This window comes from Thalassophryne amazonica, chromosome 10 (assembly GCF_902500255.1).
Source record: "Thalassophryne amazonica chromosome 10, fThaAma1.1, whole genome shotgun sequence".
Classification (NCBI taxonomy): Eukaryota; Metazoa; Chordata; class Actinopteri; order Batrachoidiformes; family Batrachoididae; genus Thalassophryne; species Thalassophryne amazonica.
Window position 1 is genome coordinate 84,417,441 of NC_047112.1, and position 13,249 is coordinate 84,430,689.

General features: G+C 39.6%; 1 protein-coding gene across 4 annotated transcripts in view; it reads right to left on the reverse strand.

Moving 5' to 3' along the window:
- Positions 1 to 949: 949 nt before the first annotated feature.
- zyg11 (zyg-11 homolog (C. elegans)) overlaps positions 950 to 13,249 on the reverse strand; it is a 27,350-nt gene continuing 15,050 nt past the window's right edge. Inside the window, exons 10-19 of one of the 4 annotated variants that reach the window (XR_004563170.1) lie at positions 10,399 to 10,498; positions 9,549 to 9,599; positions 9,273 to 9,434; positions 9,039 to 9,086; positions 8,733 to 8,930; positions 8,569 to 8,621; positions 5,541 to 5,638; positions 5,258 to 5,458; positions 3,394 to 3,452; positions 950 to 1,442 (exon numbers count right to left, since the gene is read on the reverse strand). Coding sequence is in view for 2 of the 4 variants with exons in the window: in XM_034180390.1 (XP_034036281.1) it covers positions 5,268 to 5,458; positions 5,541 to 5,638; positions 8,569 to 8,621; positions 8,733 to 8,930; positions 9,039 to 9,086; positions 9,273 to 9,434; positions 9,549 to 9,599; positions 10,399 to 10,498 (901 nt within the window). In the remaining 2 variants the exon portion in view is untranslated. Of the gene's footprint in view, positions 1,443 to 3,240; positions 3,456 to 5,257; positions 5,459 to 5,540; positions 5,639 to 8,568; positions 8,622 to 8,732; positions 8,931 to 9,038; positions 9,087 to 9,272; positions 9,435 to 9,548; positions 9,600 to 10,398; positions 10,499 to 13,249 lie in introns of those variants that run through there. The other 3 variants (XR_004563169.1, XM_034180390.1, XM_034180389.1) reach the window with 3 other exon arrangements.

Genomic DNA, 13,249 nt, shown 5'->3' on the forward strand with positions numbered 1-13,249 from the left:
ACAATATTGCACATAACTCTGAGTAACTGTTCATTATGGGTTCGTCCTGCAGAAGGGGGAGGAGTTATACAATCTGATTGCCACAGGTAGGAAAGACCCCCTGTGGGTTTTTGTGGTGCACATCGGTGGTCTCAGTCTATGGCTGAAGGTACTCGGACAGGACTTCAGTGTGGCATGCAGGTGGTGGGAGTTGTTGTCCATGATGCTGAGCAGTTTCCTCAGCATCCTCCTCTCTGACACCTCTACCAGACTCCAGCTCGACCACCAGGACAGAGCCAGCTCTCCCAAGGTTGTTGCGTCTGTTCATGTTAGCTGCCTTCAGCCTGGTGCCCCAGCACACTACAGCGTAGAAGATGATGCTGGAGTCTGAGTGATAAAACATCTGCAACATATTTCTGCAGACATTGATATATTTGAGCCTCCTGGGGAAGCACATTCGGCTCAACCTTAGTAGACTAAAAGCTTTGTAGAGTTAAAGATTAGACTGCTTTATCATCCCGGGCTATTATCAGCGTGTCCTCCAGCCTCGTTTATTAGGTTTCTCCTAAATGCAGGATTCTACTTTTCATTTGAGCAAATCTTCAATACAATCAACATGTGGGAGGAAAAAAATAAAAAGATTTCCCTGTGAGCTAGACGTCATCACTTGTGATTTTAGAATAAAAACGCACCATGACTCTCAGCTGAATTTTGGGAATGGCATGCCTGTCTCATAGTCACCCAGTAGGGTCAATTTAGACTCTAAAACACATTCGAAAACATACTTAATTTGACGTGAACAACCATGTGTATGTACATGACACCCACTCCTTGAATGTTAAAATATGGATGAAAAACATGAGTTAACATTTTTGCACCATTCATTTTTTTTTTACACATTTCAGAACCTACTCTCTCTGTGTAAGATTGAAAATAGAGACATGAGCTGGATGTTAATTTCCATCAATTCTTTTGACTTTATTTTCACAGGAAATCTATACATTTTATATCCATTTTTAGATTTTTTTTTTTTTTTTTTTTTTTGCATCCATATGCCCAACATCCCAGTATTTTTGAACTGTTTTGAGTAGAACCATACATCGAACAACCTGCTACATTGAGACGTGAATTTTACAATGTGATCAATATACCACCATGCTGAAGTTGGAAACAATATGACACCCTTGACTCAAATCTTGGGACACTGAATATCACCAGTCTCAGTAAGTAGGCATTCTAGGGGGACCGTGAAGCACAAATAGGACAGATTAACAACACAGCATCTTGACATCTTGGTGTGTCTCTGGGGCCTCTACTTCTGAGATTGAGAGACGCTTGGGAAGAGCTCATGGAGTCACCAAGTCAAGCTCCAAGTCTTTAGGGTCCTGGTGTTTCTACAATGGCCATGAGTGCAGGACATCAGCACAGTCTCTTCAGAGGATCGTTGGGTGCTGCTGGAACGACTGTCAAAATAGTTATTTAGGAGATTAGATCTAGGCACCTTGACACTTGCACAAATTTGATCCCTGCACTGTCACGTGAAAGTAAACATGTAAAATGTGAACATCTGCGTGCAAGTACAAAGAAAATTTCACACTTTTATAGTTATCTTTACAATGAAAGTGTTAAGAAATTTGTTCTAGTAGTCTATGATGACTTTTTCACCTTTTTTCAGCATCATTATATGCAAATATTGCCATTTTGTGCTTGTCCCACACCCAGACTTTTGATCTTCAATGATAAAAATGAATGGTAAAGAAACGTTTTTTCTAATGTTTTAAAATATCTCTGAATAAAATATCAGTAAAATAATCAAAACATAATTGGGGTATTCAATGTCATACAACTGTTGTGATTTTTTTTTTAACAAAATATAGCTGTCCCACACTATTGTCGTAATTTCCACCACAACACTGTAATGTCCCTAAACAGTTTGTATGAAAGATTGTTTGGGTAGTTTCTATGGAGGTAAACAGTGACATCAGAGCACATGTATATAGCGCCAAATCACAACAAACAGTTGTCCCAAGGTGCTTTATATTGTAAGGCAATGGTGTGGTGGAAATTACATTTACAAGGCCAATAGTGCCCGTAGTTAAAGAATCACCCATTAGCGGACACTAGTTTGTCATGTGCAGACTGTTTGAAATCAGAATCACAATACTTTATTTATCGCAGGGTAAACTGCGTTTGTTCAATTTATTCAGCAGTGTTTAAACTGGTGGTTGATGGAGATCAAATATCCTTGAACGTTTGACTTTCCAGTATCAGCATACAGTCATTATCTTAAATGTTTGGAACTACATTTTCTTTCCAGATAAATATCCTGTATTCCACTGTTCAGATTTAAACTGGGAAAAAGAGAATCTAATTTTCCATGCAGCCAGTAACCTTCAAATTCTATATACATGTTCCACAACTGTAAAATTTATCCAGATGCAGACACACAAACTTGCTCGCACTGATGCACCATCTCAGTGAAAAGCACAGCAAACAGACTTATTTACAAAATGTCATTAAAAACCAACTGTGAGTCGCTACACAATAACTCCATGTCCACGATAATCACATCGCTATTTGTTTCCAGAAAGGGTGAAACAAGCATTTGAGCATTCAATCATTTCATGAAAATAATTAGAAACAGACCTGATTTTAAAGCAAAGCTGGATTTTGCCACTGAGAAACAGACATTTACAAAAAAAAAAAAAAAAAAGCACTTTAGGTTTCCATTTGTAAAGTTTGAGATATTTTAAGCCACTCAACATGCCCCATGTCCGGCCTCAACAAACCAAAGGCATTGGCTGTTTGATAACTAAACAGAGCACAGCAGGAGCATATCTCTCTCTCTCTCTCTCACACACACACACACACACACACACACACACACACACACACACACACACACACACACACACACACACACACACACACACACACACACACACACACCTGCCTTTGAGGGAGCCACAAATAAACATTCCTCAAATCAACAGAAAAGGTTTCATAGTAGTGTAATCATGCTTAAGCGTATAATTAATGAGCTGATAGACATTTCAGACACACAACCCTCAGTAAGTGCAAAAAGATCGTGACCTTCAGATGAAGCATCATTTTTTGGGTGGCAGGAAGTTGAGTGCAATTTCGGGCCTCTATGAGTGCACAGACACATTGTTGGTACAAAAACCTTATACGAATGAGAGCGAGCCAAAACACAAACCTTAACATCGTAGCTTAATTCAATAGTTCTAACAGGTTTTTTTTTTTATCATATAAAGTGCACACACACACTTTTGTTTGAAACAAACACAAAGTAAATAAATAAAGTGTGTCTCTGTCCTTTAATTTAGTCTCTGTCCTTTAATTAATACTTTGTAGTATTGTGTGTGTGTGTGGAGGGGATAAGAACACACGCACACTGTCCCCCTCTGTGGTGCCATCAGGGTGACGTCATCCGCTTGGTCACAGCCCCACACCTTCTGAAAAACATGGTAACAGAAAGAGGAAATGTTCAACATGGAGTTTGTCCACTCAGGTGTCCAACTAATAACATACACACCGACCTGGGTGTCCAACTAAGGATATACACACACTAACGTACGTCTCACCCAGAATTTTATGAGAGTTTCTGCATGTTTACCAAAATGTAACCAACTGTAGAACTGTTGCTGCTGTTCTCTCCAGTAATTGCTGAGGTAAATGATCAAAATTCAACAAAAACATACAACTAAAGCAGCAGTAAGAAAAAAGAGTTCCTACAACAGTCTGCTGATGTCCCAATTGAAATTAAGAGGAAGATTTCTGTTAAATAAAGTATTCCTCAAATAATTAATAATTATATACAGAGAGGTTTAGGGCTCTGAATATTAACAGGTGAATTTTTGCTTACTTGTTAATGATTACCAAATACTGCAGTATTCGTAACAATGTACTGTATATGGAAAGACATCTAAATATCATGTGTGGCAAAGGATGTCACCATCAAAAATATATATATTTAACTGACAGATCTGGACCAAATTATAGCCACAACTAATATTTATTTTCATAACTGCAGATTATTTTCTCAATTAGTTCTTAGGCCTGTAAAAAAAAAAAAAAATGTTGCTCAATGTTACCCAGAGGCCAAAATTAAGCTTTCAAGTGTCTTGTTTTGTCCACAGCCCAAACCTATTCAATGTACTCACAGAGAGGAGTAAAGTGACTAGTAAAATAAACCAGAAAATATTCACATTTAAGAAGCTGAAACCATAGAATGTTGACTTTATTTTCCTTTTGTGTAAAATGTTAAAAACATTAATATTGGATGGATAAACTGGTAATAGGTATTATCATTGTTTATATGCCCCAACTTTTTTCACAGTGATCCATGCAATATTTCTTAAAATAATACTTAATAAAAAATATTATGCTAAAGTGGGGTAAAAAAAACCAAAACAAAAACAAAGTAACCCTGTGCCCCTTGTGTTCTGCTGAAAATTTTTTCCTTTTTTTTGTTTTATAGGGTGCAATTTCACTGACAGATCCAATCATAATGCAGAGGGCTCTCCCCAGAAATTTAGATCATGTTGACACTTGGGTGGGTGGGTGGGTGTGTGTGTGTCACTGGAGGATATATATATATATATATATATATATATTTTTAATTCAAACAGAGGAGAAGCTCTAGCACATGCTGCGGTCACTGAGCGCAGCATCCTGGAGGTTCAGGAAGTTCTCTGTTTCACGGACGATGGGTCCCACCAGAGACGGCACAAAAAAAAAAAAAATTGTCCTGCTTCGCAGGCTTTGAATCCGGCTTACGCTTCGTCATGATTCACAAGAGTCAGCTGAAGGTGTTTATGAACTTTCCCCGCGGAAATGCTGCTGTTAAAGCTTTGCGTGATATCAGATATGTGTTGCACATACAATCCATGGGGAGACGCCTGCTTTACGAACTTACGCAGGAAAAGTGGAGACACAACAAATCACCCCGTGAGGCTGCAAACAGATGAATTTCAATAAATTGAAGCATAATTATTTGAGAATACAGTGAACACCCTAAACTTGAAAGTCAGCCTGATTGTACAGAGGATGTAACAACCTGGCGCTGCGCCACACCTCCACTGCTCAGGGTGAGCCCTGAGCAGTGGAGGTGATGAAAACATCTGAACTTACAAAAAACAGAGACGATGTGGAAAAAATTATTATAAACTTTTTAAATCTGCCTGAGAATGAGGACATGGTGTCTGTGGTCTCATGCGCCACTGCTGACAGACGCCGAGCGCTGCTGTGTGTTTACCTCAGTCAGGTTATTGTGGCGGCGGGCAGCCACATGAGTTGGTGCGTATAGGCTGGCCGGTGCGCGCTCTGTGGCACTGCAGGCTCTCCAGAATGCTCTCGGCCAGCTGTTTGACATCTCTGTGGGTCTGGGGGTGCGCTTGAACATGCTTGAGCTGCTGCAGGCCGCCCTCCTCCAGCAACATGCTGCAGTAGCGAGAGGCTGTGGAGACGGTACACACCAATTATGATGCGAGATACAACCTGTTTCTAATGCTGTCTGTCCGCACAGATCCATCTCTTACCATTTTTGCTGCACACATGCTGCATAGCCCAGGCAGCCCACAGCTGGACACCGGGGGTGTGAAAGCACTCCAGCAGAGGAAAGAAAGGGTTAAATGACCTGCAGAATGACAGACAATAACACAGCACAACCTGTCACATGTTTCTGCACAAGGTTAAAGTTCAGGTTTCTTCCTAGGACTCTGTGTAAAAGACCTGTCACACCAAATGTGCCCTTCTTTGTGTGCTGGGTGTGAAAGGTCCTTAAATAACAGATAATGCACCCTTTTTCGTTTTGAATCACCCATGTGAGCTGGATTTTGCAAGTTCTCCAACTTAGAAATCATGGAGGGGTCTGAATTTTCATTTTAGGTTCATGTCCACTGTGGGAGACATAATCTTAAAAAAAAAAAAAAGTGCTGACTTGAGCAGGGGGACCTTGCTGCCCTGCAGGATTTTAAACCATGACAGCATCATGTGTTACTAATGTAATCTTTGTGACTGTGGTCCCAGCTCTCTTCAGGTCATTGACCAGGTCCTCCTGTGTAGTTCTGAGTTTTCTCAGAATCATCCTTACCCCACAAAGTGAGATCTTGCCTGGAATCCCAGAGTGAGGGAGATTGACAGTCATCTTGTGTTTCTTCCACTTTCTAATAAATAATCATAACAGTTGTCTTCTAACAAGCTGCAGGTCTACAGTTTTGTCCCTGGTGTCCTTAGACAGCTCTTTGGTCTTGGCTATGGTGGACAGGTTGGAGTGTGATTGATAGAGTGTGTGAACAGGTGTCTTTTATACAAGTAACAAGTTCAAACAGGTGCAATTAATACAGGTAAAGACTGCAGAATAAGAGGCCTTCTTAAAGAAAAATTAACAGGTCTGTGTGAGCCAGAATTCTTGCTGGTTCATAGGTGTTCAAATACTTATTTGCAGCAGTAAAATACAAATAAGTTATAAAAATCATACATTGTGATTTCCGGATTTTGTTTTTTTTTTTAGATTATGTCTCTTACAGTGGACATGCACCTAAGATGAAAATTTCAGGCTCCTGCATGATTTCTAAGTGGGAGAACTTGCAAAATCGCAGGGAGTTCAAATACTTATTTTCCTCACTGTGTGTGTGTACACACTATATATACATATATACACACTATATATATGTAAATAAATAAAATTATACATTTAATGTTATTTACATGAATTAAGATCCAATTGTCTTATGCACAATTTGTACATGTTCAATCAAGCCCCTCTATTTTGTCACATGATAATTTCACAATGGAAATAAGCGTTTATGATTTATTGTTATCAGTGTATCATTGATACATTCACCTGTGTATGTTTACACTGATGTTGCAGAACAAACTCAATCAATCATAACATTTTATGTACCTTTTAATGGTGTCTGTAGGAGGGTGTGTGTGTGTGCACATACAAGAGCTTTTGAAAAGACTGGAAGTTACTTTTGACCGCGTGTGATGCACGTGCATGCTGATGTCCACGAGATGTCTTGTAAATCACTCCAGAGGTGTTATCAGGTTACAAAAACAGTGTTTTCAGTGTTTATTTCTCACTAGCTTTTACATAACATGTGAAAAACATGTTAGATTTAAAATAGGTCAAAGTTAGCCATCTTTGAACTTGTCCAAGGTCTGTGTCTCAAGAATGTTCCCTGTGAATTTAAAGACTGGCAGTAATAGGACTGGACTTTCACTGAACACAGACAGACAGACAGCTTTTGCAATTTCTAATGGTCATATTTTGGCGTTGGGTAAAAATAGGTTTGACATAAATAAATTGTCATTAAATTTGAACAAAACTAGTTTTATGTTGTTTGGAAACCACAAGATAAATGAAGAAGTAAAAGTAAGTATTGACAATGCAAACATTGAAAGGGTAAATGAAATTAAATTCCTTTGTTGCAATCTTAGACCACAAAATCTGTTGGAAACCACATGTGAAATATGTTCAATAGAAGTTGCTGTCATGGGGAAAACCAGGCACATACTAAATAAGGAAGCATTATATACTTTATATTGTACATTGACTTTAATCACATTTGAGTTACTGTGCAGAGGTTTGGGGAAACACAAAAGCAATAAATACAATGTAGAAAATGGCCATTAGATTAATAACTACGTAATGCTGGATATAGGGACCACACAAATGAATGCTTTTAAAAACACAAGTTATAAAATTTCAGGATCTGATTAATTTTAAGATGGCACAAATAATATCCAAAGCAAGAAATAATTTACTTCTAAATAAAATAAATAACTTGTTTTCATGGAGAGAAAGAGGATCTAACTTCAGAGGGGAACTGAATTTAAAAATGCAGTGTGTCAGGACAATTATGAAAAGTGTGTTTTTGTGTCAGGAGTAAAATTATGGAACAGTCTAACAGGTGAACTTAAACAAAGTAAAAACATGCAGCAGTCTAAAAGAATATACAAAATACATATTTTAAATAATTATTAAGATGAAGTGCAGTAGTTTAATCCCGGACAGTAATGGCACAGGAAAAAGAAATATTTTGTTTTGTTCTTTTGTTTGTTGTTTTCGAGAAGAAAACTGAACATTGTTTAGAAACTGTACATAGTGTAAATAGTAAAAAAAAAAGAAGAAGAAAAAAAAAAGGTAAAGTGGTTGTTAAATTGAGTTATGTAACAAGAGTATGACTATATAGGTTTATACTTCCGCCAACTCCATTTTGAACATGTCAGGAGAAGGAAATGTTTGAAATAAATAAATACAATTTGGCTGCTTAATGTCAAATCAGTTTTGGTTCACAGTAAAATGACTGTATTGCAACCATTGTCCATATTTAGTGAACCTACCTATGATTACTCAAAAACAAATTTTCCTGGAACTTGGTGAAAAAGTGTGAAACTGGTATTTAATTTTTGGGGGGGAATTACAATAAAGGATAAGATCTAGAGTTTTAAAAAATCTGAGAATTTTGGGCATCTGCCAAATGTGCTCTACTGAGTGCCATTCTCATAGCATTCATCTATTTTTTGTTATGTAATGACTACAGAGGATCTGCATCTCACCTGTAAGCCACCATTTCACACTCTGGCGTGGGCCACTTCATTATAGCAGAATGCTAGAGAGAGAGGGAGAGACAGACAAACAAATGCATAAAAACCAAACCATCTTTTCAGAATACATCTCCAGTTATTTGTGCTACTACGTCAGCAGTTTTGCTCATGCCTACCAATTGATCCAGCAGCGAGGATCGAAGACTGGGGCAGAGCGTCCAGGCCCCCTCTCCTCTGGATGTTAGATGGGCAAGGATGCCTGCGGCAAAATAGCTGACTTCTACCTCCGGGCTGTGCAGCAGAGCACAGATGTGGTCCAAGAATCCCTGCACCATCAGCTCCCTGTGCAGCTCGCCTACCTCAGCTATATTGTTCTACACAGTAGAAGGACAAAGGGGATGAATGATCTCTTTATAGACACACAGACACACACACCTATTTTAAATTTAAAATACTGGGTAATGTAACAGCAGCAAACTCACCAGCAGACCTAAAACCTTCTGCTGAATAGAAGACTCGTTGGGGAAGCACTACAAAGTGGGATGGGGGAGGAGGGGGTGGTAGTCATCCAAAACAACAGTGAGTCAGCCTGCCCCAACAGGCACAACTACTTTTACAGAGCAGTACATCATGTGTGATGATTAACCAGTATGGTAATCAGCTCTAAGCTGTTTTGCTCATGGTGGTTGCTGTTGACTTCAATGCACATGCCGTACCTCTAGAACTTTAATGAACAGGTCCAAACCCTGGTTCTCAATAAAATGGCGGCAGGTTGTTGGCGATTCATCAGTAAGATTCCAGAGAGCACTCAGTGTAAACTTGAGGGTGGCATCCACCACTCCCTGCGATGCCTTCTGGCGCACTATGTGGAGTAGTTGCTGTAGGGGGGTACACAGCATATTTGCAATTGAAATTTTATATTTGTTTTATTATTATTTATAGCAAAGCAGTTAGCATGAAGGTAAAACACAATACAACTGAGATCATCTTACCTTGACTATGAACAACTCTGCTCCCAACTGAGCAGTCTGCTCTGTGGATAACTGGAAGAGGCAAACATCTGTTCATAAAAACTCAAGGGTTGTCCCATTGGAGAAAGAATGCTGGAATAATAGTATGTGTGCTATGAATTAGGGGTCGACCAATTATCAGCATTTTTGCGGATATCAGTATCAACCATTTAGACTGCCCGATATGCTATGACAGTTTATTTTTGCAGCGCTACATGTAGCGACTCACTGGTCGCAAAGTTGCCTCAAGTTCTGTGTTTTTACAGTAGATTACAAAACATTATAAATCCTGAATTACTTTAGTTTAATTTACCGACTCGTGTGTGAATGGCCCATCATTTTGAGCAAATGTGCCCTGACGTCTGGCACTGATTGGCTGTTAGCCCACACCAGTCTTTTAAAATATGTATCGCTGCTTTCTGGTTTGTAACAAAGTCCCTCACACAGCACAGCTTGATTTGTTCGACATCAAATGTTCAGCCTGTCAGTGCTGACGGCTGCTGTCCCACAGAATAAGATAGTGTGCAGACTGGAGCTGTGTCAGTTGTATTTATTTATTTGTTCTAATTCATAATAATGTTATTTATAGCTCCTTGCACTTTTTGTGCAAAGGTCATGTTGAAAGGTTCTGTGAATTAAACACACTCTGCAAAACATTTTAAACAAAGTTTTATGTTGAGTGTGTTACACTAAATTCTGACACCATTTTGATATTTTTTACTGCAGGCAAATATCGGTAGCAGCCTCCAAACCTTGTTGATAATCAGTATCGTCCCTTAAAAATTCATATCAGTCAACCCCTACTATGAATGCTACAATATAACATATATACCTTAGCAGCTAATATGGAAATGATCGCAACAGCCATCCTCTGCATGTTCTGGTCTTCATGGTTGCAAAGCCACTGCATCACAAGCTTGGCAGCTTCAAACCTTAAGAGCAAAGTGATTGAGAAAACAGGTTCGACATTACACTAGCAGCAGGATGTTATTATTATTTTTTTAATGTTATTTGACAGCATTCCCACTCCTTGTGGTAACTGTAGGTACATCTACCCACTAGTCATGAAAAGTTAGGTTACAGTGAAAATTGTGACACAGCAAAAAACAGTCTCATTAAAATAAATATACAATTAATATTATTATTTTTTATTTGTAGATGGCAAACAGAATTTGGCCATTGGGCCACAGGAAGGTCAAGCTGTTGTGACATTCTAGTTCTTTGATAGTCAGTCTCATGATTCAAAAACACTGTGGTAAAATATTGATTACTTCATGATGGTATTTGTCACTTGTTTATTTTCCAGATAGTGATAGGTTTCCACTACGTAACAGACAGTTATGCAAGTATCACAAGTCAAGTCAAAGACAAAGAAATGGATAAACAGTCAAGATACACAAACTGAAGAAGAAGAAAAAACCCTCAATCTCGGGGGGGGTTGAATTAGGACTCTCTCAAGACTACATAAACTCAGAAGTGGAAAAATTACAATAACGAAATAACAACTGTCAACACTTCAGTTATGCAGAAAAAAATAAAATTAACTGTTGCTGAAATATAAAGCATTGATTTGTCACTGCAGTCATTTTCATGTAGCTGAAAGTTTTCTGCCTGTTGCACTTTTCTTTTTTTCCCCCCTTTTTGGCTGTATGTGCTCAGTGCACACTTCAGAGCAGGTGCTCTGACCACCTATCATGCAGACACAACAACTTTCACATGAAAACTGACATTATTTTTTTTAAAAGGGCTTAGTCAGGGAGGTGACCAAGAACCCCGTGGCCACTCTGTCAGAACTACAGCATTCCTCTGTGGAGAGAGGAGAATCTTCCAGAAGGACAACCATCTCTGCAGCAATCCACAAATCAGGCCTATATGGTAGAGTGGCCAGAGGGAAGCCACTCCTTAGTAAAAGGTACATAGCAGCCCTCCTGGAATTTGCCAAAAGGCACCTGAAGGACTCTCAGGCCGTGTGTAACAAAATTCTCTAGTCTGATAAGACAAAGATTGAACTCTTTGGTATGAATGCCAGGCTGATTGAAGGAAAGATGAATGCAGCAATATACAGAGACATCCTGGACGAAAACCTGCTCCAGGGCGCTCTTGACCTCAGACTGTGGCGATGGTTCATCGTTCAGCAGGACAATGACCCTAACCACATAGCCAAGATATGAAAGGTGGCTTCAGGACAACTCTGTAAATGTCCTTGAGTGGCCCAGCCAGAGCCCACACCTGAATCTGATTGAACATCTCTGGAAAGATCTGAAAATGGCTGTGTACCGATGCTCCCCATCCAAACTGATGGAGCTTGAGAGGTGCTGCAAAGAGCAATGGGGAAAGCTGCCCAAAGATAGATGCACCAAGAAGACTTGAGGCTGTAATTGCTGCCAAAGGTCAAGGTCTCAAGTGTGACTCTCTGGTGGCTATAAACAGCATCAAAAATGTCCTTAACGTGAAACGTTTGAGGTCTTAGAGCCCTGTCACACCTTTACGATTTATGGGCCTTTCACACTGAACACGTCAGGCCGATGCGTCAAAGCTTTCCAACACGTTGTAACGCCAGGCCGATGGATTTCCAACGCGTCATGACGTCAGAAGCGTCGCTTTAGCTCAGCTTTTGACGCAACACTTCTGATGCATGTAAAAAGCAACGCGTCTCATTGAAAATAATGCTTTTTAGACAATTTGATGAATGAATGAATTTATTTGGCACACAAACTCAACAGTAACAAAAAATTGATACACAAGACAATTCCACAGTGACATGTGTGACCAAAAGGGAGTGAGCAGAAGCAAAGCTTATAAACGCCCACCCCTTATATACATACAAACATACATATATACTCATTACCAACCCCCAGAGCAAGCACAAAGGAAGGTAAGGAAAAACTCCCTCTGATGTATTGAGGAAGAACAATTGGAATTTCTGACGCCTCTGGCGCTTCCGACGTGTTCAGTGTGAAAGGCCCATTAGCCAGCGTATGCTGACAGTCCCGTTTCCACCAAGTGGCTTGGGTCGGTACTACATGGTGTAGTGTTGATCCGAACAGGTAGTCTGGCCTGGTTTGCGTTTCTACCACCTGCAGAACCCTTTGGTTTGGCAGGTGGAACACTTAAATATTGATGAGCACGTCATCGAATACGCGTGCGCTGTTGTGCGGCGTCTCTGCTCCACATGGAGGCAAAACAGAGAAATTTAACATTATTTTGTTTTATTTTTGTCTTGGGGGATCATAGGATTTATTTTCATCAGATGCAGAATGCTGATGAGTCGACTGATGTCTGTGGTAAACGCTGACATCAATGAATAAAGTACTGTGACTCTTTCAACTTTTAAAGCACTGGTCATGGTCTGACCGGTCCCGTGACTCCCCCTGTCTGACTTCTCGGACGGACGAACCAATCAGACCGCGACACAGGCATCCCCAGGCTAAGAAATGCACCTGGAGCAGAGAAACCACTGAGGGAATTGCTTTAAAATGCTAAATTTCCAGCCACAACAAGAAATGAATGTATTTTCAGATGTCATGTTCCAAAATCAGGACGCTTTAAGTGGATACGTTTTTGTCAGGCTGTGATGATGAATCCGACTGAAACAAACAGGTAAGATTAAGACTTTATATTTACTCTGTGTGTGACTGGTTTTAATATTTGAAACACTCTGTTTGCATGAGGACTCCAGCGTT